This window comes from Acomys russatus, chromosome 14 (genome assembly GCF_903995435.1).
Source record: "Acomys russatus chromosome 14, mAcoRus1.1, whole genome shotgun sequence".
Lineage (NCBI taxonomy): Eukaryota > Metazoa > Chordata > Mammalia > Rodentia > Muridae > Acomys > Acomys russatus.
Window position 1 is genome coordinate 62105805 of NC_067150.1, and position 27964 is coordinate 62133768.

General features: G+C 47.9%; 2 protein-coding genes across 3 annotated transcripts in view; both read right to left on the reverse strand.

Moving 5' to 3' along the window:
- The window catches only part of Lipc (lipase C, hepatic type), a 128891-nt gene extending 112742 nt beyond the window's left edge, over window positions 1-16149 (reverse strand). Inside the window, exon 1 of one of the 2 annotated variants that reach the window (XM_051156756.1) lies at window positions 15973-16149. In XM_051156756.1, the coding sequence (XP_051012713.1) occupies window positions 15973-16057 (85 nt within the window). In that variant the 5' untranslated portion in view covers window positions 16058-16149. The remainder of the gene's footprint in view (window positions 1-15972) is intronic. The other variant, XM_051156757.1, reaches the window with a different exon arrangement.
- Myzap (myocardial zonula adherens protein) overlaps window positions 1-27964 on the reverse strand; it is a 725358-nt gene that overhangs the window by 105970 nt on the left and 591424 nt on the right. The window lies entirely within an intron of this gene.

Genomic DNA, 27964 nt, shown 5'->3' on the forward strand with positions numbered 1-27964 from the left:
CCGTGCTTCATTTCTGTTGAGTCGGTTGCCCCTGGCCGACCAGGAACCCACAGCCCAGGCAAAGGTTTCCAGGGTGAGGGAGGGTACTCTTGCAACCCCTGCTCTGTTGCTGGCCACTGGCTATCACTGTACCCTCCTTCTGAGCTTGGTAAGAATGGGAGAGGGGGGCAAGGCATGTCAGGAGAGGGTGGCAACTGGCCTTGGGCCCTTTCTCATTGGCTGAGGCCAGGCTGAGTGACCCTAGGCAACAACCTGCCTGCAGACAGGCTATGTGGGAGAGATACCTCTCAAGGCAGAGAGAATGTGTTTTTGGGTTCACGCCATGCACATCCTTGCTTAGATGACGCTTCCCTCAGGTTCTGTGCCAGGGCTGAGTTTTATCACTTACCCTCAATATGAGATAGATAAGCACTCCTTCCTGGATTCCTGCCAGTTCCTGGTGGTGTTGCCAGAAATTCTTAATCACTTTGCTTAAAGGAACTGCTTGCTCCCTCCCACCCCCCCCCCACCTCGTTCCTTGATTCCCCTAGCTGCCAGCTGGCTCCTGTGAGCCTTAACGGGGCTATTGCTTTCCACACTGCCAGGAAAGGGCTCGGTTTGGGCCTTGTTTGGGCCTATTGCTCTACTTCTAAAATCATGTATATTTCTAAGCCGCTTTTCTCCCTAAGAGTCATTACAGCTCCAAGAAAATAAAGACATGTTAATGATGTCCATAGCACCCCAGTTTGCAGCTCAGGACCCCAGTTGGAGGGCCTGCATTGCCCTAAATGACTCAGAGCACCTCAGAATGTGAAAACCATAGACAGGTAGGTAGGGTCTTCAAAGCAAGGCTTAAGGTTAAATGAAGTCATTGGTGCAGACCCTAATCCACCATGACCTGTGCCCTTGGAGGAGGAGGAGGAGGAGGAGGAGGAGGAGGAGGAGGAAGAGGAGAAGGAAGAGGAAGAAGAAGAAGAGGAGGAGGAGGAGGAGGAGGAGATTGGGGCCGGAGAGATGGCTCCGTTGGTAAAATGCTTGCCAGGCAAACTGGGGTTTGATTCCAGGACTTACATTTAAAAGAAAGAAAGAAAGAAAGAAAGAAAGAAAGAAAGAAAGAAAGAAAGAAAGAAAGAAAGAAAGAAAAAGAAACCAGGCACGCAATATCAGTGGAAACTGTCCAATCTATGTGAGTCTCTGGTCAGCCAGTCTAGCTTACTGTGTGGGTTCCAGGCCAGCGCTGTGGAATGACACATTCACACGTGCCCACACATGTGGGAGGTGGGGAGAGGACATGAGGCACAGAACTACGGTGCAGGGGTGGGGGTGGGGCTCAGATGAAGTCATCAGAAAGCTGATGCTTAGAGCTGCGCTAGAGATGCAGAGCCTATGGGCTTCTTGGTCACGAGTGTTTCCAGAATCATGAGATAATTTCTGTGTGTAAGCCACCCAGCCTGTGTCTCTTTGTCCTGGCTGTTCTGGTGCTGGATTCCAGCACGTTCACTGAATGTTCAATGAACATGCTGGAACCCAGCACCAGACGTGACACACATGTCCTGGGCGGCTACGTCTCTGGAGAAGTTGATAGGCCACAGTCATCCTGAGTGTGGACTTCCCTATCTATCACACAGGCCATTTGTTTATGTGTGGGTTCCTGAGGGGGTCCTTGGAGGTGCTTTGTTTTGTTTTATTTTTTCCTGCTTGGGCCAGATATCATCAATCATCAACTCTGGGCATATCTTCGATGACAACAGTTATTATGATAAGGTTAATTGAGGTGTGAAGACACACCACCAGCATCCTTCCTTGGGCTAGTATCCTGGACTGTATAAAAAGGAAAGATGGCTCAGAGGTTAAGAGCACTGACTGTTCTCCCAGAGGTCCTGAGTTCAATTCCCAGCGGCCACATGGTGGCACACAGCCATCTATAATGAGATCTGGTGCCCTCTTGTGGTGTGCAGGCACACATGGAGGCAGAACTCTATATAATAAATAAATAAATCTTAAAAAAAAAAAAAAAGGAAATTGTGAGCTGAGTTCAAGCATTCCTAGCTCTCTACTTCTTGACTGTAGATATAACGTGACAAGCTGCCTCCTCAAGTTCCTGCCACCATGAATCCCCCTATCATAATGGGCTGTAACCTCAAACCGTGATCCCAACTAAACTCTTTCTTCTTTAAGGTGTGTGTGTGGGGGGAGGGAGGGAGGTTTTATCACACACAGTGTAAAGTAACTAAGACACTGATCACTTGTTAGTCAGCTTGTGCCCCTCTGTGGGACAATATGGCAGTGGCAAGGGTTACTTAATTATGGGACAATTGTGAGAGTTGTCTTGTTGGAAAGGAAGATATTGTCAGAGGAGATGTTTCCATGTTGTGTGGATAACCCTAAGCCACGGAGGCCATGAGGACACAGCTCAGTTCCGAACCTAGGGGATTCTTGGGTGGGGCACCTTCTGGAGGACTTTTGGCTACTGTGACGCCAGCCTACAATGTCCAGCATTGGTCCACACTGCCCCTTCCTCCCAGATTAGTGCTCGCACCTTGCTGTGACGTGACTCTGGGGAGCTACAAGCTATGATGGAGTTTGGGGTGAAGGGGGACCGGGACTTTGAGTATGGATGGCTCTGCTCCTGGACCACTGAGACTGTTTCTACTATCACGCCTAAGTGGCTAAGCTGAACATTAGAGGGCCAGAGTGTGTCCCTTGGCCCTGATGTACACAACAGGGTGAGCTGAAGGCTAAGAAAGGGACCCCTGGAGACACTTCCTGCCCCATGGCCTTTCAGGAAAGTCCTTGCTGTAGGCTGAGAGGTTGTGTCTGGTGGGTCTGGCTGTGACTAGTGACTTGGCCACTCATTAGCTGAGTTATTCATAGACTTCATGACCCTGAGCTACCTCCCCATCGGTAAAACAGGGTCAGTAAACACCTTCCTCCCAACATATAATATTGCTGGTAATATTAGGTGAAATGAATAGGTACAGACTTTGGGTTCTTAAAAAAGTAGCTACCAGAGCTGGAGAGATGGCTCAGGGGCTAAGAGCACTGGTTGTTCTTCCAGAGGCCTTGAGTTCAATTCCCAGTACCCACATGGCAGCTAACAACCATCTCTAATTCCAGTTCCAGGGTATTGGACACCCTTTTCTGGCTTCAGTGGATGCTGCACACATGTGGGGCACAAATAGACAAAAAAACCCATACACGCAAACTAAAAATGAATCTTAAAAACAACAAAACAAACAAGCCAGCACTGTTGTTTTACACATCTTGGCTCTACTTCATTAAAGCAGTATAAGAGGCCCCTCCCCACAAAGCATCAAATCTGAATTTTCCTTGTCTCTGCTTCATCAAAACCGATGTGTGTCTAGTCCAGATCGTGTTGAGAAAGAAGTGTTGTAATGGCCATTTTTTAGTGCTTGCACAGTTCCTACAGAATTATGCCTTTGTCCTCTGAGTCTGGGAATCTGGAGCCCTCAGGCTGTTGAGTCATGGAGGGTTAAGTCAGGGCACAAGGTCTGACATAAGACACAGAACCATGCGCCCATGTTCCCCTCTACCAGTCATGTGCAAGTACCAAGTCAGGGGAGGTGAGCACTGTGGGTCTCCTGGCACCATGACAACCACTCAGTTTTCCCGGGAGGACACCTAGGATGTCAGTGCAGAAGGGAATCAGCTTGTTTCTCATGGAACTTTAGAGGTAAAGGGAGCCCCACAGGCTGTGCGATGAGTGAAGAGGTGTTACAGGACTTCGGAGACATCACGTGGAGTCCTTTATGTGAGAGAACTTGAGAACGGAGCTAAATTCACCTTACCTGCAGCCAGACCCCAAGACTCTAGCTGAGCACAGACAACACCCACAGGGTACAACCAGGAAGGTAAGGGGCCTCATCTCTGTGTCAGGACAGAGAGAGGACTGTGGAGGCCACAGATGCCATGAGATCCTCCTCTCTCCTGACTGAGGGAATGTGTGATCATGCTCCTGTGTCAACCTCAGCTCAAGACTTGGGAGTGTAGCTTGGCGGTCGAGGGTTGACCTTAACTCAGGGTCCTCACCTATGAGACCCTGCTTGACTTGGTGTAGTGACTAGTCAACCCTGAGTACCCAACCTTAGACTCCTGATGGGATCTAGTCCAGAATTCCTCTGCCTACCAGGCCTTCCTTAGACTCATCAACACAGCCCAGTTCTCACAAGCGGACTCAAACCCCTCCCATGAGTCAGTCCTAGGCCCCTCTCCCCTGCTCTTGCTAAAGCAAGCCACAGAAACCTCCAGTTGCACCTCTGGAGGCCGTAGTTGCTATGATGGTTGAGATTGTCAATTTGACAGGGCCTAGAATCACCAAGACAAACCGCTGGGCACGGCTGTGAGGGAGTTCTAGACTAGGTTAGCTGTGGTGGGGATACCTACCCTAAATATGAGCAGGGCCACCCCATAGCCTTGGATCCCAGACTGAGTTAAAAAGAGAAATCCAAATCGAGCTGTGCACCTCTCAAATGAGCATGCATCTCTCTCCCCTTCCTGACTGCGGGTTCAATGTCACCAGTTGCCTTGCGCTCCTGCCACCATGCCATCCTTGTCACACGGCAGTAAGAGTTTCAGCCAAAATAAGTCACTCTTCCTTAATTTCATTTTGTCAGTTTTCCCCTCCCCTACAGTAATAAGAGAAGTAACTCATATGGTTGGTAATCACCAACCTCTGCAAAATGGGGTGTTTATGCCTGTCTAATATTGTTTAAAGGGTTACAGTAAGAATTCAGTGGGTTAGTGCAGGCCAAGGGGGTGAACGTTTCAATGTGAAATCGCTATTGGTCAGCAAGCTGGTGTGGTGTGAAATTTGTACACAGTTCTCTTTTCCCACTGAGATGTTTAAGATGGAAGAGACCTAGCATGACAACTGGGTTAAGTTTCATGGAAATCGAATTCTGAGTTAGTGCTTGAGATAGCAATGAAACAAGAACATGTCAGAGATCTGCCCAAAGCCGGGGCTTACCTTGAAGGGCGAGACAAATACTTGTGTGAGGGCCCAGTGAGATTACAAAACTGTTGAGTACAGGACCCCACCCTTACCCTTTCCTGCTGGTGTTTGTTGCTCCCCAGAAGGGAGTGGCCAGGGTTTCAATCAGGCTGGGAGATAAGGCTCTCTGGGCAGTCTGAGGAGGCAGTTAGTGAGCCTGACCTCTCCTTCTCAAATGCCAACCTGCGTCTAGGCAACGCAGCCTCCAGAGTCAGGGCCGAGCTCTTGAGGGTGCGCTTGGAAGTCCTTGCTTCTGTTCTCGTCTTTTACTGGTCTTATTCTGGGCCACATATGCCTGAGTCTCATGGGTTCTCAAATTCATTCTCGTTTTTTTCAACCCTTCCAGTCAAGACTGGTTCGTGCTTTTCCCCTTATAGTATTCTCTTCCTCCTTTTCCTTCAAGACGTGACCCAGGGGCCTAGAGAGATGGCTCAGTGGCTAAGAGCACTGGCTGCTCTTGCAGAAGATTCGAGTTCAATTCCCAGCTCCCACATGGCAGCTCACATCTGTCTGCATTTCCAGTCTCAGGGGATCTGATGCCATTTTCTGGCCTTCATGGGCACTGTCTACACATGGTACACAGACACACATGCAGGCAAATAACACACATACACACCCACACACATACACACATACACACACAAATACACACATACACACACACACACACACACACACACACACACACACACAATCAAAACACTTCGCTAAAATGCCTTCCTAGCTGGCCATTCTGCCCCAGGACTCTCAGCACAGCATAAATTTATACACTTATCACATTGAAATGAAATTCTCACATACATACTCCTCTCCGGAGCTGGAGTCTTTGTTAGCTTGAAGCTTTGTGGTAAATGAAATGGTGGTTTTGTCCCGACCTTGGAGCTTGGAATGCAACGAACGGTTATATAAGTGCTACTTGGTGCTGTCGATTTTATGTTTCAATATAAGTTAGTAGATTCCCTCCCCACCTCCACCGGAAACGGAACATCTGACATCAGAATGTTTTGCACAGTTATGCACAGGCCAATCCTTTTCACCTGATAGCTCACAGGCCCTGCCCAGCTCGGCTGTGAAATGCCCTTGAGAATATTTTTAGGGTTGGAAAGGAGTGGCTCTGAGCTGTGACAGTTTCCCTACCCATCACCAGTGAGTCTCAGCCCAGAAGCGTTTATTCAAGAAATACTTTCTTTTCAGCTTGCATATGTTTTATTTTGGAAGAACATGTTTTCATGAATATCTTGGATCTAACATGTATTTGGAGGTAGAGGAGGACCTCACAAGGCCTAGCATCCCATAAGGATTTATGGGTAGTTGCTGGTTTCTTGGTGAAGGAGGGACATTTTCTTCAGTGGTACAGCCACTGGCAAATTGACCATGATCCTGTAAATAAGTTTTCATCCATGCTGCTATTAGCAACCTAATGAAACTCAACCTAATAACACACACACACACACACACACATCAATGGAGCACCAGTTGGAAAGATGAGGGGACGAGCATGGGTGGGGGAAGGCAAGAAAAAGTAATGGCGTTGAAATATGATCAAAATATATTATACACATGCACAAACTGCCACAAAGAAGCCCATTGCAGATAAAAAGAAGTGGTGCCACAGCTCCTGCCGGGGAGGTCAGTAGGCAGAAGCAATAAGTACTGATTCCCAGCTTTTCAGTTTGGAGTTAGAGGGGAAGCCAGGTATGCCTTGGGGGCTCTGCAGGGAGTGTTCGTCTTGGAAGGCAGGAGACGGACAGGTGGTAGGTCCTCCGTTGGCTATTTTGGGGGCTTTTCCTAGTGGGTCCTTGTGGCCTCTACCTGTGATGCTTAGTTTTTAAGTCAATTTGACACAATCTAGAATCTCCAGGAAAGAAGATCTTGATTGAGCAGTTGTCTGGGTCAGGTAGGCCTGTGGGTGTGTCCATGGAGAGTGTCTTGATTGCTAATTGATGTGGGGTGACCCGTCCCACTGTGGGTGGCACCATTCCTTAGGCACAGGGTCATGAACTGTGAAAGGGCAGAGGAAGCAAGCAGGTGAGCAAGCAGCATGGGTGCGTTGGTTTCTTTGTGCTCTTGACAGTGGGTATGATGGCATCAGCTGCTTTGAGCTCCTCCTACTGTACCATCACTGTTATTATGGGCAGTAACCTTGACTTGTATGCTGAATAAACATCTTTCTTCCATATGTTGTTTTTGCCAGGATATGTGATCATAGCAACAGAAATGGAACCAGGACAGCACCCTAGCTGCGTCAGTTGGAACGTCTTAGAAATTCCAATTTCCAGCTGTACCCCAGGCCCACTGGGTTCAGAGCTCTGCAGATGAGACCAGGGATCTTTAAAAAACAAACAAACAAACAAAAAACCCTTGTATTCTTCTCTCATACACTAGATCCCGATGGTAGGATCCCATTGGGTTGAGGACACCATAAGAAATGGCCCACAGAATCAACTAAGCAGGCCTCATGGAACCCTGTGTGGGCCTGAGCTAGGTCCTCTGCATACACCTTATGGCTGTGTAGCTTGGTTCTCTTGCGAGACTCCCAAGAATGGGAGTGAAGGGCATCTTTGACTTTTGTTAGACCAGGAATCTTAACTTTATTATTTTATTTAAAAAGAAACGTCTTTTAAAAATGGTGTGTGTGTGTGTGTGTGTGTGTGTGTGTGTGTGTGTGTGTGTGCGCGCGCGCACATAAATTGGAGTGCCCAAAGAGGCCAGAAGAGGGGGCTGATCCCCTAGAGCTGGAGTTATAGGCACTTGTGAGTCATGCCGTGTGGGTGCTGGGAACTGAACTCAGGTCTTTGAGAGAGCAGCGAGTGCTCAGAGCCTCTACTCCATCTCTCCAGCCCCCAGGAATCTTATTTTAACAAATCCCCCGGATGTTTCCTGAGTTCCACAGTTCTGGTCAAACCCCTCATTCCACCTGGTGACGCTGATATACTTTTAAGTCATTCAAATCATTAAAGTAATTGTACTATACACTACATGAAAAGTGGAAGAGATTTTTTAAAAGATCAGATATAAATGCAACGCTAGTAGAGCCATTTCTGTGCATTCTGCCCCCCCTCCCCCCGCCAATGTTTTCTTTCAACCCTTCAAATAGATGTAGTTTCACACAATTGTAACGACAGGAAAAGTTTAGTTAAGCATACTGCCTTTTTCTCTCCTAATGTTGGAACCTAAGTAGATGGTTTCCTAAGCCCACGGCACTCTACTGGGTCGCTGAGTGCAGACCCCAAATGCGTGCGGGTGTGTGGATGTGAGAATGTATGCAAGGAGGCTGCCCCTTCCTTGCTTTGAGTCTCTTCACTTCCTGTCTCCCACCCTAGCCCTACTGTTTCTAGAAGTAGAGTTACAAACAGAATTCGAATGGTAGATTAAGCTAATAGCTTTGGCTTCTTAGAAGCCAAGGAAACGTCACTGCGCCCCCTAGTGTCAGTGAGTGAGAACTGCACCTTCTTTGGTGCAGTCCTGCGGGTACCCTGGGGTCCCTCAGCAGGCTCATTAATGACGAGTTTTGATCTAGGCCTCCACCCTGGCGCCTCAGTGTGAGCCCCCCCCCCCCCGACACAGCCCAAGTTACTGCGGCTCTTCTGCCCCACGCAGGATTAGCTCTCCCACTGTGGCTGCAGTCCAGCTATGGTGCCTGTGGCCCCCCAGCCTGTGTCCTGCCCTTCCCCTTGCTAACCCCATTCCCTCGCAGGCCTGACCCCAGTTCTTCACTGAGAAGAAGGCGTCACTCTAAAACGGACACCCTTTTTGAGTCAGTGGCTAGCCACCTTCCTGGCAGTGAGAACTGCTGGCCCCTTCGCCCCTGCGCCGTCTCCACCCGTATCAAAAATATAGTCTTGGAGGATGTATTTGGGACTGCTCCGTCCCGTCTGTGGACCAGGCCGAATCAGGTCAGCCTGTCTTCCTGCTGAGTCGTCTGTGAGTGCCCAGCATGGCAGCTGGTGTATTAAATAGGGCAGAGGGAGGGGAAGACCGGAAAGGGAATCTAGATACCCAATTTTGGCTTTTTGGCTGGGCGCTCTCTGGGTGATTTGTGTTTTTAGGTCAGTTTGCAGGCCCAAGGCCTGCAGTGGCTCTTCAGTCTCTCCCTGTGAAGTGCGAGGTCCCTGTGGAAGGCAGGCAGGGTGATAGTCAGATATCTGTCCTCTGGTGCGTGGCCTGTCCTATGACACCCATCAGGAGGGTCTGGACCCACTGGGCTGCAAGGCCAGGACATTACGACATTTGCCAGTGGGCAGGAGAGTCTCTTGCAGAGAAAGGGAGATTTCTGTAGAGTGCTGGGGCCTGGCCTCCAGTTGCTGTAGAACTGTGGGTCTGCTCATCTGTGGGTCTGAGTGGCGTTTCTGCCTGCCTCCCCTAACCATAGTTACAAGTCAGGAACTAGCAAGTCTATGGGGCAGAAATCTGAGGCTGGCTGGGCCTGCAAAGGTGAGTGAAGGTGACAGGTCTGAACTGTCAGTGCCAAGATCCCTCTGTTCTAGTGACGCTTCTATGAGGACACATCCGAGACTACCCTGCCCCCCCCAGGTGGGAATCAAACGCAGTCATATGCTAGATAACCACTGAGATTCCTCCCAGACTGGAGCCTAGGCTAATTGTAGGTATTCCGCCAGCCTGCCCCCAGCCAGCCAGCCAGCCAGCCAGCCTGCCCCCAGCCAGCCTCCCCCCAGCCTGCCAGCCTCCCCCCAGCCTGCCAGCCTGCCCCCAGCCAGCCTCCCCCCAGCCTGCCAGCCTCCCCCCAGCCTGCCAGCCTGCCCCCAGCCAGCCTCCCCCCAGCCTGCCAGCCTCCCCCCAGCCTGCCAGCCTCCCCCCAGCCAGCCTCCCCCCAGCCAGCCTCCCCCCAGCCTGCCAGCCTCCCCCCAGCCAGCCTCCCCCCAGCCTGCCAGCCTCCCCCCAGCCAGCCTCCCCCCAGCCTGCCAGCCTCCCCCCAGCCAGCCTCCCCCCAGCCTGCCAGCCTCCCCCCAGCCAGCCTCCCCCCAGCCTGCCCCCACCCCCTTCTCTCTCCTTCCCTCCCTCCTTTCCTTTCTTCTTCTGCCCAAATTGCACACCACGGCTTTATAACTCTGTATACTTTTAAACAAACTTCCAACCTCTAGAAAGTACATAGAAAGATTCAGTATATTAGTTATTCTATCCTATTTTCCTGCCCTGCCCTATTTCATGTCAAATTTCCTTACACTATTTTTGTTTGTTTTGTTTTTCGAGACAGGGTTTCTCTGTGTAGCCTTGGCTATCCTGGACTCACTTTGTAGACCAGGCTGGCCTCCAACTCACAGCGATCCACCTGCCTCTGCCTCCCGAGTGCTGGGATTAAAGGCATGCGCCACCACCGCCTGGCTCCTTAACGCTATTTTTAAAAGCAACAAGTTCAAGTTCTTGAACTTTCTTCTTGAAGTCATAGGTCCCTTTCACAATTTACCAAGAGGTAAAGAACCTCTTTCTCTCCCCTGATCAAAATGCAACCTACACACAACCTCGGTATGTGCGGGTTTAGGACTCTGAAACCCACCACCTGGGCTGAATAAAGATCCCTAGTGCTGAGATCTGAGCATCTTGGGGTCAATAATAAGCCATGCACCCCCAAATCTCATCATTACCAACCCCCACACTTGCTGAAACTTTTGGTAGTCAGTATTTGAATTTAAAGATGGGTTTAGCAATTGCTTCTGGCTCCTTCCCGTCCGTGGCAGGTTAACTAGCCCCGTGTGTGTGCTCACACGTGATCTCTCTCTCTCCTCCAGCTGCTGCTTCTTCTCCTCCATCTAGATTTCTTCTTCCACCTCTTCTTCCATCCTTTTTATCTCCTCTTCCATCTCCATCTTCTCTTCTCCCTCCTCTTTGTCCTCCTTCTCCTCCGTATTTATATTTATCTCTGTCTCTTCCGCCACTTCCCCCAGATAATGTACTCTCAGGATATACTCAGGCTTGAAAGACCCACTCACATGACCAGCTCTGAACCTGTGCTCATGCACAAGGAATGCCTTGTCTTCTTTCTCCTCTGATGCCCCAGCGCTGGAACACAAGCCCCTTCCGGTGCCTTCTTTGCACGGGCGGGCGCTGGGAATGAGCCCTTCCACACTCACTTTTCTCCAATGGGACTCATTCTATGCCATGCTGTGGTGGGGGAAATGCACACCCATGTCTAACCACCTTCTTTACGCTCAGTTGGCTGCCTCATGCATTGTATTTGACACATAGATAGACTTTTAATTCCCTTCTGTCCATAACATGAACATATTTCATTAATGCTTATGCAAAAGTAGTAATTATTTTCTCAACTCATTTTTTTTTAGTTTTAAAGCAATGGGCATTTAAAAAAAAGAATATTACATTTCAATGTTAAGATACTCGAATACAACAAAAAATACTCTCTGAACTTAAGTGTTTACTTGCCAAGTAAAATTTTAAACTTTATAGTTCATGATGTTTTATTCCTAAATCTTAAACACAAACAAAAACAATCTTAGGGAATGGGTATCACACAAGAACACAGAACTGAAATAATGTGACTCCTGTAGTTTCACATTTACAAGCTCTATCCTGTCACATATCTTTAGCTTCCTGTTTAAATGCGGGAATGGGTATTAAGTACCACGAAGGCTGGACACACGGAACGTGCCTGAGAGAGACATGCTCACTCCCACAAGAAGTACTTGTTTCTGAGCTCCGAGATTGCGTAAGTAGCCTGTGCATGCGTGTGGGAGCACATGCGCCATAGTACATGTGTGGCAGGCAGAGGACGACCTCAGGGCTGGCCCCACAGTGTTTGGGACAAGATCGCGTTGTTGCTCACCTTTGCACATGGCACACTAGCTGGCCTTTGAACTTCTAGGTATCCATCCTTCTGTCTCTCCTGTCCCTCTCAACGTAGGAGAGCTGAGGATGCAGATGTGTGCCACCATGTCCTGCTCTCTCTGGGCTCTGAAGATTTGGACTTTATCCTCATGGCTTGTGTGGCAAATGCTTTTATCCACTGAGCCTGATGGTGTTGATGTCAGTTCCTTGTCTTCAGCATTGTGAGTCCCATGAGGCACTGTTGTGGGGCCCTCCTGTGCACAATAGGGTGATTGGAGTGCCCCTGGCTTCTGCCTTTCAGGTGCCAGAGAAGTGCTCTCTCTATGTTGTACGATGGAGAATGCTTCCGGACACTGCTGGATGTTCCCAGGAGGGCAAAGTCACCCCATTGAGAGGCACTGGGATAAGATGCTCATTTGCTAAAAGGATATTGGTGGCCTTGCAGTTTCCCGGAGAAGGAAACCGTGCCTGCCTCACACCAACAGAAGGGTTTACAAAGAGAATTCTGCTTTCCTAGGAACCAGAGGCCACTTGACTGTCACCCTCTTTCCTGAGGTCGCCCACTACTAGTCAGCACTACTTCCCTCAGCTTTTAGATAAACGAGGACCTGGGGAAACAGCAAGACAAGGAGATTGTTGAGAAAAATACAGAGTGCCAAGACGTGGTGCTGGGCATGGGAGGGGGAGGAGGGGGGAGGGCAAACCTCCTTGGCATGGACTACTTTCGAGTCCCAAGTCTCAAAGGCAATAGCAGCCTGCACCTGACAGTAGAATGGGTGGATGGGGTCTGCTGTAGCTGCACAATGACATCAGCGAACTGAATGGATGAGCTACAACCACATGGAGTGCACGGCTGGCCCTCACCTCTAAATGACGGAAGGTTGGCACAGGGGTGGGGGGAGCTGGAGAGATGTCTCATGAAGGAAATGCCGCCTACAGGCAAAGTGACACACTAAGGCTTAAGGGCTTCCTCGGGGGAGACTTTGAGAGTGAGTTCAGTTTGTGAAGATTCTCTCTTCCCTCTCTTCTTCCCACCCTCCCTCTCCCACTCCTCTTTTGTGAGACACAGTCTCACTCTATAGCTCAAGTTGGTCTCAAACTCACAGCAATCCTCCTGCTTCAGCTTCCCCAGTGCTACAACTACAGGTATGATAATCTGCTAATGTATATTAGTATATACGTATATATTTCAACACACACACACACACTTCAGTGAAACAAAAAACAAAAAACAAAACCAAACACAGTAGCACAGTATTCTGGGCTTAGAGAGGGGGGAAGCCTGATCTACCGTGAACCCAGGGAATAAGATCAATATCTTCATGAGGAGGGGTCTTCCCGGCCATGTGTGATTTTTGTACTTCAGAGTCTCTCCTCAGCCCTCCAGACTTAGCTTCAGTGTTCAGCTTAAAGAGCACCTCCTCCAGAAAGTTCTGTAAGTTTCCATCTACCATGGTTAGACCTGGGCTTCCTCTGCTCATTGCCGCCTCACTATACTGTGCACGCCATGACACCATGATGCCAACACAGTGACGCCATGACGCCGTGATGCCGTATCGTCATAACGTCTGCAACCACACTGCAATTATATAATGAGCTGGGTCATTTCCACATATCTTCCTGGGCAGATTATGTCCATCTCTGATCCTACACCAACCTTCACATTTCCGAATGCCCAGTAAATCTCCAAAAATGTTGCTAACTAGCTACATGGGTGGTTAACTCTTTCTCACTTCTCACTTCTTTCTCCAGACTCATGTTATGTGGGTTTCCAACTTCTATTGACAATCCTTGCCAAAAATGGGAACAGCATTGATTCTGTTTTGGTCCCCAGTCTTAACCCTTTGTCTCCCCCTTTTTTCGTACAAAGAGGGACCAAGAGATTGGTAAAACTATCAGTACATTTTTTAATTCCTCCACCACTTCCACAAGAAGTTAGCTGTCCCACATCTTGAGGATGACTCTCTGTAGTCGGCAATGCCATGTGCTTTTGGGTCCATATTTATTCTTCGCTTTTGACAGATGTGATGAATGGCAAGACAGTGACAATGCTGTTGCTACAAGCTGATCCGAGTCATCTGGCTTCATTCATACTTTAATATTTTAATTCAAGTATAGAAGTCAATTAAAAAAAACCACAGGACAAAAAGATTACCAGAATTTTGCTTGTGTGGATCTAAATTATAATGTAAGAGGCATTTTTAGACAGAGTATAAGGAATAAGATGATCTAAGCAAAAATATTAGCATTGTGCATGGCACATTAAATGATCAGTAGGTGGAAGTAATTAATATGGAATTAACAACTGACAGAAGCAGTGAAATAACAAATTCAAAAGAATAGCCAGTTTTCATAAGAGGAGAACTTTCTGGAATTCTAAGGTACATATCCTGCTAGTAAATCATTGATTCTCAAATCTTTGAAGCTCTTGTCAAGCATAGTTGTTTTTTTTTTTTTAGGGCGAGAGAGAGAGAGAGGAGGAAGAGAGAGGGGGAGAGGAGGATGAGAGAGAGAGAGAGAGAGAGGAGGAGGAGACGGAGAGAGAGGAGGAGAGAGAGAGAGAGAGAGAGAGAGAGAGAGAGAGAGAGACACATAGTTTAGTCATTTGCACTGAGGGAACTTCAGCTGAGAAAATGCCACCACCAGATTGGCCTGAGGGCACACCTTAGTTAATTTTTTGATTGATGCTTGATGTGGGAGAACCCAGTTCTCTGTGGGTGGTGCTACTTCTGGGCTGGTAGTCTTTGATGCTGTAAGCTGGGAGGAGCAGGTCATTTAGCCCTGTTCCTCCCAAGTCCCTGCCTTTAGGATCCTGCCATGCCTTTCCTTCATGATGGACTGTGATTGGGACATACGAGCTGAAACAAACCCTTTCTTCTACATGGGTCCTCTGGAAGAGCAGCGGTCACACCTAACCATTGAGCCATCCTTCCATCCCCAAGCACAGCCTTTGAGGAAAGACAGTCTAAGTCTCTGGTGGATGTAGAAGCTTAAATTTTACCCTAGTGCTTAGGAGGCTCTCAAGGTTGAGGCTAGTCTAGATTTCATAAACCTTGTCTCCAAATCCATCCATCCATCCATCCATCCATCCATCCATCCATCCATCCATCCACCCACACATCTATCCATCCATCCACCCACCCATCCACCCATCCATCCATCCACCCACCCACACATCTATCTATCCACCCACTCATCCATGCATCCACCCATCCACCCATCCATCCATCCACCCACCCACACATCTATCTATCCACCCACCCATCCATGCATCCACCCATCCACCCATCCATCCATCCACCCACCCACACATCTATCTATCCACCCACCCATCCATGCATCCACCCATCCATCCACCCACCCACCCACACATCTATCTATCCACCCACTCATCCATGCATCCATGCATCCATCCATCCATCCACCCATCCCTCCATGCATCAATCCATTAGTCAAGTTCTTAAAGCAATCTGGGCCATCAGATCGTGATGACAATGGGCGCAGAAGTAAAGTTCCAAACCCCTGTCTAATTTGGTCAAATTGTTTAGTTATTTCAATCCTCCCATTTATTGATTTAACACACCATTCAGCCAGGAACCCAGACTCCATCTGCATGACAGAGTGTCTAAGTCTGTCCTTGGCCATCGGTCTAGTTTATGAAGCTGAAGACTAAAAAGAAAGACTGCTGATGGCTCCTTCAGGCCAGGAGAAAAGCTTTGTCAGGAAACTTAGAAACTAGAAAACAAGCAATGACATCTCTGCTTTAGAGGGGACTAGAAATAGGACTCAGATTCCCCTCTCTTCGGAGAGAGCAACGATTTCACAACCCCAGTAAGACAGAGCATTTGATTGACAACCATGCTCCTAGATGGCAAATTAGAATCCAAACAAACCCTTAGGAAGACCCCACACCTTTCAGATCATTGTCTGCTGAAGCAATCTTCTCCTACAGTGTCCACATCACACCTGCTAGTTGGAGGGGCTTTTATGACATCTCAGAGCGGCGTTTTGAAATTCTGGTCCCCTTTACAAAGTGCTGCACAACCCTGGGTATGTTGGGTGCCACTAACAGAACCACTTCATGTGCTCTGAGGCAAATTCTGTCCCACATCGTGAATCTCTGCAACGCGTTCGAGAATGAAAAATCCACGGCCATTTCTAGAGAAAAGATAAACTCTTACCTGTTCCCACGTCTTGTCCAGAGGCACTTGACTGGATAAAGGTGCACAAAACCAGCAATATGCAGATATGGAGGGGAATCCCCATGTCTCTCGCCTCACCTGGGGTCTGAGGTCTTTTTGTTAACGTCTAGAACTGAAGAGACCAGAATACTTATTGGTACTCAGCTGGGGAAGGCCCCCATTAATTATTAACCTTAAAGCACTTTACCTAGTGTTTGAATTCGTTCTTTGCCTCCCCCAATCCAAATCTAGCAATATCTAGTACTAAAAAGATTGACCCACAGAAGCACTTTCTGTTTTGATAAATTTTGAAAATAAGATCCCTCACAAGGCCCTCTTGCCCCTTGAGCCAAGCTCATAGCTCAAATCAACCAATGGAGAGTTGACATGTTGTGTTTGGACATTTTATTCAAAGGTGAGTGAGGACACCTCGGCATCGTTGCCTGCGTTACCCTCTACAGCACTCGAAGAGGGCGTAGTGTCATGGACGTGGTCTTACAAGTGGCAGGCTGACCCCAAAGAGAGATGAATGCCTCCATGCCCAGGTTTTTGCTTCCTGTTGAGTTCAGCCAAGTGTAAGTGTGGTGGGGGCAGCATTTCTGCAGCTGAAAGACAGGCTGGAACCTGGTGAGCTCAGGCTAGGAAGGAACTGGGTGAGAAGCAAAGATCAGAGTCTTGCTAAGGGCGTTGTTGAGAGATACCCCAGGATAAACTCACTCACTGGGCTAATTAATGTTCAGCGGAGAGCAGAGAAGCAAGGTCGCTCAGCAAACGCATGCAGGGAAGACTGTGATGTGCAGGTCCTGGCTTTCTAGTGCTATTTAAATTTTATCTATTTATTTTGTATGTACAAACTGTACAAATAAATGCTGTATATTGAATGCCACTGTGTGCCATGCACTATTCTTGGCTCTTGAGATAGTTAAACAGACAAGAACTCCAGTCCTTGTGGAATTTATGCACCACGCGGGGCGTGGGGGTGGGGGTGGGAGTGGGAGCGGGAGAGTAATATGGTAGAAAGCAGACATAACAAAGCAGAGATGCCTGTATGAGAACTGTTTGGCAGAGAATGCAGCTCAGTTGGTAGAATGCTTACCTTGTAGGCGTGGAGCCCTGGGCTGGATCTCTAATGCAGTGGGTATGTTGGCAGGCACCTGACTATAGCCCCAGCACTCAGGAGGAAGAGGTAGGTGTGTATGAGTTCAAAGTCATTTCTGGCTACATAGCGAGTTCAAAGTCAGCTTGTGCTAGATGATACCTAGTCTCAAAAAATAAAGTAAAAAACAAAACAAAACAAAAACCCAGGGGTAATGGAGGGGGCAGTGATTTTTAAATACAGTAGTCAGAGTGAACCTTGTTCGGAAATTGATCTAGAAAACAAAGGCTTGAGGAAAGTGAAGGGGTTTATTCTGTGGGGAAAAAGAGTTTCAGACAGTTAGGGCAAAGGTTCTGAGGTTTGAGGTTTGAAACATGTTTGGTGTGTTCTAAAAATAGAAAGATGGGCTAGTGAGCTTTTACATAAAAGACTCAGACATTCAGAGCAAAAGAGTAAATAATGTGCTGGCAGTGGTGGCGCACACCTTTAATCTCAGCACTTGGGAGGCAGAGGCAGGTGGGTCTTTGTGAGTTCGAGGCCAGCCTGGTCCACAAAGCAAGCCTAGGACAGCCAAGGCTACACAGAGAAACCCTGTGACTAAGCCTTCCCATCACTTGAAAGATAGTCTCTCAAACTGTTTTGTTAGGGTTTTATTGCTGTGAAGAGACACCATTGAAGGAGAGATAAACAATTTTTTCTTTCTTTCTTTGTTTAGATCACAAGTGGGGGATGAGAAAAAGACTTGTAAGAGAGCAGGTGATGTTTATCCTCTTAGATGTTAAACCACCTTGTGGGGGAGATTAGTTGTTAACCAGCTGAAAAACATCCTTGAACAAATTCTGAGAAGAGGTATAAATGTGAGCCAAAAACAGGAGGTGGGGCCTTTGGAGACTTGGGATAGTTTTGGCTGTTCATCGCTCCATTTCCAGACGCTCTAGAGAGAACCGCTGGAGGGAAGGCTTTGGGGCTCTGGGCTCCTGCTGAGGTTCTGCGCTCTGGTTGCTCCAGGTTCCAGCAGAAGAAATCCTGCTGACTATGCCAGGAGAATTGTTCCTCGGAACTGATATCCTTATGGTTTCATTATTGTATTCTTTAATCTTCTTTTCTTATTGTTTAGATTAGTCGGGTTATAAGTGAGGTATGCTCGGTTAATAAGTTCGCAATAAAACATATTTGCTAAGAAAATTGAGCCTACACACCATGACCATGGAAACTCTTATAAAGGAAAACATTTAATTAGAGCTGGCTTACAGTTTTAGAGGTTTAGTCCGTTATCATCATGGTGCGAGGTGTGGCAGTGTGCAGGCAGACATGGCGCTGGAAGAGCCAAGAATTCTACATCTTGATCCACAGGCAGCAAAAGGAAACTGTGTGTGTCACTGAGTGTAGCTTGAGCACACGTAACCTCAAAACTTGCACCCACAGGGACACATTTCCTCCAACAAGGCCATGCCTTCTAATAGTGCTGCTCCTTATGGGCCAAGCATTTACACACATGAGTCTACGAGGCCATAGCTGCTCAAAGAACCACTAAAACTTAGAGGTGTGGGGAAAGGGGAGACTCACCCCTGGAGTCAAAGGCAGAGGGAGGGTCCCTTGTTTTGAAGAAATCCTGGAGATAGTAAGACCCCCAGATAGAAAATGTTCTGCGTATGCCAGCACTCAGAAGGGCATTCTTAGACTGGTGTTGGAGCTACACTGAGCCTTCCAAGTCAACAGGCCAAGAAGACAACAGAACAGCCAGACACCCAGTGTCCATCTATGAAAGCAAATTATGGAGGCTCAGATGCTCACCCCTCAACCACAGTCCTATGTCTGCTCCAGAACCTGGAGGGTGGGGTAGAGAGAAAAAAAAAAAATCCAGGAATGGCTGAAAACAAGCTTTTGGAGTCATGGGTTCAGATGAGCTATAGACAGCAAAGGTACTTGTGTGTCAGAATCTGTGGACTAAGAGTTACACCTCTGTAGACACACACCCACAATGAGTGTTGGAGACTTATTTTGGGGTAACATGACTCATTGTCAACAGTCAAGGATGGGAATCAGGTCTGGGTTCAAATCCCTGGTCTTGTACTTACCCGCTGAGTGCCCTGGGGTAGTGTTCTGAACTTTGGTTGTCTTCAGCTATACAGTGGGACTAGTGTCTCTCCGATCTGACTAAGTGATTAAGAAGTGCATGCTACCCAGTCAGCAACCTGAATAATAATAGTGATGATGAAATTATTATGTGTGTAGATGGTTGAGGACTGAATGCTAGTGGATGTTTTCCTCACATACTCTCTAACCTATGTATTTATTGCTTTTTAGTCAGGGTCTCTCATTGAATCTGGAACTCATAGACTTAGCAAGATTGGGTGGTCATCTGGCTCCAGGAAATCACATCTCCACCTCCTGAGTCCTGGGACCACAGGCATGCGCACTTAAAAAAGAAATACGGGTGCTGGAGACCTGAGCTCAGGTTCTTGTGCTCAGACTGCTGCATCCTAATGATTGGGCCATCTCCTTAGCCTCTCTTATTTTTAGAATGGTTTTAAATTCACCCAGAGGATCAAGAGTAAAAAAAAAAAAAAAAAAAAAAAAAAAAAAAAAAAAATCATAGTGTTATAGAAAGAACAGGGGAGGGGTAGGAAAGCAGTGGCTCCATCACCCAACTGTTCCCACCGCCACAGCCACCTGAGGGAACACCGAGAAGGGGCAAGTTATGGGCTCATCCCAAGAATAACAGAATAAACATCTCCAGAGCCGGAGCAAGAGTTCTAGCCAAGACATTGCTTCAGAGAGAGCTGTTTGTGTTTTTGTTTTGGGGTTTTTTTTTTTTTTTTCGAGATTTTATTCCTTTATTTATTTATTCACATATAATTACTCAAATGAAAACTTATCACTATGAATTGGATCCTTTTCTGTTTACATTTCTTTATTTTTTATATTTTATTAATTTATTCATATTACATCTAAATTGTTTTCCCATCCCTTGTTTCCTCCCATTCCTCCCTCCCTCCCGCTTTCACCCTATTCCCCTACCCTATGTCTGTGACTGAGGGGGACCTCCTCTCCCTCTATATAATCATAGGGTATCAAGTCTCTTGTTGATAGCCTGTTATCTTTCCTCTGAGTGCCACCAGGCTTCCCCATCAAGGGGACGTGGTCAAATATGGGGCACCAGAGTTCCTGTGAAAGTCAGTCTTCACTCTCCACTCAATTGTAGAGAATGTCCTGTCCATTGGCTACATCTGGGTAGGGGTTCGAAGTTTACTGCACGTATTGTCCTTGGTTGGTGCCATAGTTTGAGCAGAGACCCTCGGCCCAGATCTGCCCATCATAATGTTCTTCTTATGGGCTTCTAGGACCCTCTGGATCCTTCTATTTCCCCATTCTCCTATACTTCTCTCACCTAGAGTCCCAATAGGATATCCTCTCCTCTGTCCCAATTTCCTGGTAAGTGAAGACTTCCATGGGACATGCCCCTTGGGCTAGTGTCCAATTATGAGTGAGTATATACCATTTTGAGTCTTTCTGCTTCCGGGTTAACCCACTCATTATGATCATTTCTAGTTCAATCCATTTGTCCACAAATTTCAGGAATTGCTTGTTTTTAATAGCTGAGTAGTATTCCATAGTGTAAATGTACCACAGTTTCTTTATCCATTCTTCTACTGAGGGACACTTAGGCCTGGAATACATTAGCACAGGAGACAACTTCCTGAGCAGAACACCAACAGCCCAGGCCTTAAGGCCAACAATTAATAAATGGAACCTCATGAGGCTGAGAAGCTTCTGTAAGGCAGGAGACACTGTCAAAAGAACACAGTGACAGCCTACAGACTGGGAAAAGATCTTCACCAACCCTACATCTGACAAAGGTCTAATATCCAAAATATATAAAGAACTCAAGAAATTAAACACCATCAAACCGAATAACCCAATTGAGAAATGAGGTTCAGAACTAAACAGAGAACTCTCAACAGAGGAATATCGAATGGCTGAGAAACACTTAAAGAAATGCTCATCAGGGAAATGCAAATCAAAACAACTCTGAGATTCCATCTTATACCCATCAGAATGGCTAAGATCAAAAATTCAAGTGACACCACATGCTGGCGAGGATGTGGAGAGAGAGGAACACTCCTTCGTTGCTGGTGGGAATGCAGACTAGTGCAGCCACTTTGGAAATCTATCTGGCGCTATCTCAGAAAACTGAGAATAAGGCTTCCTCAAGACCCAGCTATTGCACTCCTTAGAATATATCCAGAACATGCTCCAGCACACAACAAGGACATATGCTCAACCATGTTCATAGCTGCCTTATTCATAATAGCCGGAACCTGAGAGAGCTATTTGGATGCGTAGCTGCTTGGATGAAACTGGCAGAGCCTCAGATTTCCCTTTGTGCCACAGCAGGTTTATCTTGTGTGTGCTTATAGTGCCCACTGATGCATAAGCAAATGAATGTCCACACGCTAGCGTGTGTGTGTGTGTGTGTGTGTGTGTGTGTTCAAAATAATCTATGAAAACAGTTAAAAGAGGGTGGTGTGCCTGTGGGCCTTCAGGGCTTGTCTGTCATGTCTTAGGCATCTTCAATGTATCCAAACATTAAACAGATCCATTCAGTCTTTTCCATGCCCAGGAGAAAGACAGACAGACAGAGAGGCAGGCAGGCAGGCCAACTTGCCTGCCTTCCCTCCCTCCCTTCCTTTCCTCCCTCCCTTCCTCCCCCCCCTCTCTCTCCCTCCTTTCCTCCTTCTCCCCCCCTCCATCTGACTTTGGGGTCTCATGTGTCCCAGGCTGTAGCCAAGGATGACTTGAACCTCCCATCTTCCTGCCTCCACCTCCCAAATGCCAGGGTTGCAAGCAAGTCCCATTGTGCCAAGTTTCTGTGGCACTGGAGCTAGAACTCAGGGTGCCATGAGTTCTCCACTGGGTCTCCATCACCGGAGCTACCTCTCCAGCCCAACGCAGCAGTTTTCTGCCAGCTTTTCCCATGAACTGCAGCAGCTGGCCCAGGCCCCAAGAGGCCCCATCACCATCCACTTCTCACACTGCTCCTCAAAGACCATCCGAATGTGGGTGACACTGTGCTTGTTTGGTATAAAATAATGTTTTTATCATTAGGTTTAAAAATGTTCCCAGTTCTAGCTGTCTTTTAATTTGAAGAGCTTCTTAAAGAATTGTTAATTTCAAGAGTCTGGTGTTTGCTGACCTGGAATTAATCTTTTCCTTTAGAGTCACAGTGATAAAAAAGTGATTTGGGAGGCAGGAAATAAATACTCCAAAGGCTGAAGGGGAGCAGACCCCAGAGGGTTGCAGCCGGGACTGAGGGGAAGTTCAGTTATGAGGAAACAGTGTACTGTGTTCACATGTGTGCAGGTGCACATGTGTACATGTGTGTGTGTGAGTGTGTATGTATGTGTGACTGAGTGTTTCTATGTGTGTGTGAGAGTGTGTGTATGTGTGTGCGAGTGTGTATGTGTGTTATATAAATGTGTGTGAGTGTGTGTGTGAGTGTGTGTATGTATATGTGACTGAGTGTATGTGTGTGTGTGGATGTGTATGTGACTGTATGTGTGTGAAAGAGTGTGTATGTGTGTATGTGAGTATGTTATGTGTGTGTGAATGTGTGAGTGTGTGTGTGTGTTCAACCTTAGGTGTGGCTCCTCTGCACTGTCCATTTTGTTTTTGAGACGGTCTCTCACTGAATCTGGAGTCTCTGATTCGGTTGGACTGGCTGGTCAAAGAACCCCGGAGTCCTCCTGCCTGTTTCCCTAGCACTGGGAGTGCAAACCTGGGCCACTACCCCTGGAGTTTTCATGTGAGTTGTGGGGGTTGAACTCAGGTCCCTGTGCTTATGAGTCTGGCTCCACCCTCTCCCACTCCTGTCTGGTTCCGGGTTGCCTGGAGTGACCTCCGGAGCAAATGACTAACCTTTTATTGGGTCACCGATTGATCTGGGTGGACATTCTCATGTTATGTGACCAAAAACAAGGGGAGTGCAGCCAAGCACACAGGACAGCCTCGTTGATGGGCACGCCCATTGGCAGGGACCTTGCCCTCACTTGGGAAAGAGCAGGATTGGAATTTGCCCCTTTCCTTATCAATGTTAGGAAACAAAACAAAACAAAACAAAAACTGAGTAAATAAAAGAAGGGGAAACGCGGAATGCATAGCCTGTTTTAGACTACTTAAAAGAGTGATGCATTGTGAGCATTAAAGCTTTTTAAAAAATATATCTGTTAATTTGTAAATTTGTGCATATATGTGGGTATCCATGACACACGTGTAGAGGTCGGAGGTCAACTTGTGGGAGTCAGTTCTCTCCTTTTACCCTTTGGGTTCTGTTGATTAAACTCAGGTCATCAGGCTTGCTGGCCAGTACCTTTGCCCTCTGAGCCATCCCATCGGTTTGAGCATTTAAAGCAACCATTTATTTGTTCAAGAGGATCACATTGGTGACTCGGTGTGTCTTCATATAAGCTTTCCTCTAAGGAGTTGTGTGAGCTGAGGTGACTTCTGTAACCTCTGTCCCCCCCTCACCCCCACCCCCCTACCCACCTCCCATCTCCTCACTCCGCCCCCCCCCCCGCCTTAGCACTGGAGGAGGGGTGAGAACCCTCTCTAAGCTCATTTTCAGACCTTGGAGTCTGGGTCAGCTCACTGATGCCGCCTATCAGCATTCTAGCCATGGATATGAAACAACCAGAAAAACAAACAAACAAACAAAAACAAAAAGCAAACAACAAAAACAAGAACAGAGTGACAGCCCCAAACCTCAAGGCTCCAACAGTTTGTTCTTAAGTCCAGAACAATGGTTCTCAACCTGTGGGTTGTGACCAGGACTCCCCACCCCCACCCCCAGGAGTTGCAGATCAGATGCTTACATTACAGTTCGCGAGAGTAGCAAAATTACAGCTATGAAGTAGCAATAAAAATAGTCTTATGGTTGGGGGTCACACCACAGCATCAGAGACTGTCTTAAAGGGTCAGCGTTAAGAAGGTTGAGGACTGCCGGTGTAGATGCTATGCACTGGTCACGCACTGTATGATTTTAGCGGGAGCAAAGGGGAGTAGCCGGTCCCCCCACCCCCTGCTGCGAGCACCCCACCCCTGCTGTGAGCACCCCACCCCCTGCTGTGAGCACCCCACCCCTGCTGTGAGCACCCCCATCTCCTGCTGTGAGCACCCCGCCTCCTGCTGTGAGCACCCCACACCCTGCTGTGAGCACCCCACCCCCTGCTGTGAGCACCCCACCCCCTGCTGTGAGCACCCCACCCCCTGCTGTGAGCACCCCCATCTCCTGCTGTGAGCACCCCGCCTCCTGCTGTGAGCACCCCCACCCCCTGCTGTGAGCACCCCACCCCGCCCCCTGCTGTGAGCAGTTTCCTTTGTGGGAAAGCAATGGAGCAGTGTAAAATTTGTGGCGTGCCTTCACTTGTCTGCATTTTCTTCATCCGAGTGGGCTGTGTGTGTATGGGGTACTGGGTCCTTCAGAGACCAACTGAGGCACTGGTTGCTATGGCTGATGATGGCAAACCCAGAGTGTAGCTTGAGTAGGGAGCCAGCATGGAGCTGCTGGCTCTCTTTCTAGGCTCCAGTGGCCCTTGGACACGAGGCATCCCAGGGAAACTGTCTTCACCCCGGGTGTCCTACTGAAATGACCCATGCCTTTCTGTGGCAGCTGGTCTTCATGCCATGTGACTTAGATTCTCACAAAGGCCTCTTAGGATTAGCACCTGCAGTTCATGACCGCAAGAGGCTGGGAATTAGTTCCCATTTACTCCCTTTATTCTCGGCAATCGATTTCAGGCTCGCGTTGATCTCCCTGGATGCCTAATACCAGGGCCTAACAATTTAGGGGGCGACTTCCTAGGCGTCTGCACAATGCCAGACTCTGTGTGAGTGCATCTGAGCTTCAGGAAGAGTCCCTGGCTGCAGGCACAACTACCCTTTTAAACACAGGCAAAAATGAAAGGCAAACAGATTACAGACTTGGCCAAATCCTCGCGGTAGTCAGAGGTAGAAAGGGATTTGAACTACGTAGGTTTGGTTCCAAAGCTCGTACAGTGAAAATACTTTTGTTAGAGTGGGAATTACTCCTGGGATGTTCACACATCTGAGGTTTTTTTTAAAAAAAAATGGAATTGTGTCTTTTGTATCCCATATATGCACACACACACACACACATGCACACACGTATATCAGATGCACTCTTATAAAAACAAAGTTTGTCAGTCTTCTCAACTGCTGAAGAGAGGTAAGTCCTATAATAGAATAGGAGATGAGCTGGATGGTAGAAAATTATGCAGGTAGTGGGATGGGATTATGTAAGTCGTAAAACTTATCATTTATATGAAAAAGACAAGCTGTGGGGGGGATGGGAGGGTGGGGAGTCAGAGCAAAGGCCCTTGCAACTTTGTGCTAAACAGGAAGTAGGCTGAGTGAGGCTGTGCTGCAGAACCCCTGCTCCAGTGCTATCATCCGATGTCTGATTTCCTGTGAGACCAGCGGAAGGAGTCGTACTTGGGGACCTTCGAAAAGCAAAGGTTGTAGAAAAACAAGAAAGGCAGAAAGAAGCAAGAGCCCTGGGCTGGATCTTCTCTTTGCACCTGTTTTGGTTTGGTTTTTTGAGACAGTGTTTCTCTGTGTTGCCTTGGCTTGGTTCTTTGTAGACCAGGCTGGCCTCAAACCTACAGCAGTCTGCCTGCCTCTGCCTCCCAGAGAGCTGGGATTACAGACATGTACCACCACGCCCGGCTGCATCCCTCCTCTTTCCCGTCTTGTTCTTTGCATTTTTCTCTTGCTCTCTCTTCCACCCAGTAGTCCTATCAGCGGCGCTGTCCATTTCTTTGCAAAATGTCTTCAGCTCAGCCATGCATACAGCTCATGATGCTGAAAAAGGTGCCTAAAAGAAAGCCCGCTGCTTTTGGGTCCTGCATCTCTTCTGGACCCACGGCAGCTGTGGCTACCTATAGGAGACCTGCAGATCAGCAGCTGAACAAACCAGCGCTGAGGAGGGGAGCGGGGTCTGGAGGTCCCAGCCCTAGGCTGAGAAGCCACTGGCAACTGATAGGGGAGAAGAGTCAGTTTTCTTTAAGATTGTGGCCATTGGCAGGCTTTCCCATGCCCCAGTGGATGACCCCACACAATGCCCACATCAGCAGCACTAACTGGACTCAATGGAATAAAAAAAATAATAATTATGAAAGGAGGGCATGATGTTGGAAAGGAGATGTAATGGGGTAGGGGTCCTGAGAGGAGTTGGGGGAGAGTGAAGGGCAGATATAATCAAGATACAGTGTATATGTATATAAAAATTCTGATTACTAAATAAACATTTAAAGGAGAGAGAGAAAAAAAAAGAAAAGAAAAGCAAGGGTTGGCAAGATGGGTTAGTAGGAAAAGGCGCTTGCTGTCAAGCCTTATAGCATGAGTTCAATTCCTGGCAACCGTAGGCAAGAACTAACTCCTTCAAGTTGTTCTCTGACCTACACACGCATGCTGCATGCTGGGGTTTCCTCCCTGGCTTGTGCTTAGCCAGCTCTCTTAAAAGGCTCTGGACATAGTTGGCTGAGCCCTCCTGTATCAATTCCAAAATCGAGACCATCCTCCATAGACCCCACAGGCTGATCTGTGGTAGGTAGGCAATTTCTTTGTTTGTTTGTGGTTGTTTTGTTTTTGTTTTTGTTTTTGTTTTGAGACAGGGTTTCTCTGTGTATCCCTGGCTGTCCTAGACTCGCTTTGTAGACCAGGCTGGCCTTGAACTCAGCGATCCTGCCTGCCTCTGCCTCCCGAGTGCTGGGATTAAAAGTGTGCGCCACCAGTGCCCGGTTTTTAATTTATTCACTTTACATCCCAAATGCAGGCCCCTCGCTCGCTCCTCCCGGTCAGTCCCATCCTCCCTCCCTCTTCCCAGGTCTGAGTAGAGGCTCACTTTTCCTTTCAGACAACTTTAGGCTGTGTCCGGCTGACTGCGGAAGCTCTCTAGCACGATCCCAAGCGCTACCGCTAACACTTTCATCTTGGAGTGATTCTCATGCTGTCGCCAACCAGCTAACCCTAAATTTAAATTCCAGTGAGCCATTTCTCAGCGTCTATAGTTAATGGTCTGAGAAAACAAACAGCTGGAGTGGGAACCGCCTTCATGCCTCCTCCCAGTGTTGCTAGGGACGGAGGGTGAAGGCTTGTGGGTGACTAACCAGAGTGAGGTAATCTGCGAGTCTATTCCTGCTCTCTCAGACACTGGGTGCTGTGTCCCAGGGGCAGAGCGTGGCGTGTACGTGCCCTGTTGCTATCTTGTTTCCTACACTACGGAGAACTGTTTGACGAACTCTAACCCAGAGGAGCTGGCTTGAGGCTGCGGTGAGGATTCAACATGACTGTCGATTTGACTGGGCTGAGAAGCAACTTTGGGCATTAGTGAGGCCCACTTCTGGGTGTCTGTGAGGACATTTTCTGAGCCCACAAACTAAAGGGGAAGACCCACCCTGGGTGTGAGCAGTGCCATCCCGCAGCCTGGAGGCACAGAGGGCGCAGATAAAAACGAAGAGGAAGGCTTGCTAACACAGACATTCCCCACTCTGATTTCTAGATGTCATTTGCTGAACAGCTTTGTCCCTCCACACCCTTTCACAGTGATACTCTGCCTCAGTACAGCGTGAGGAACAATAGAACAGGCTGACCATGTGGGGAAAGGCCCCAAACTATGGCCAAGTCAAACATTTCTTCATTTTAAATTGTTTCTCTTAGGTACTAGTCACAATGTGGAAAAGAAAAAAAAAAAAATCTAACATATTGGCTTCTGGAAAGTTTGAGTTTTCTGTTTGAGTTAGGTGGAATGGGATTTCTTCAATCCCAGAGGAGAATTCTTAGCAGGCTGCCTATGTGAATTGAACCATCAGCCTTGGT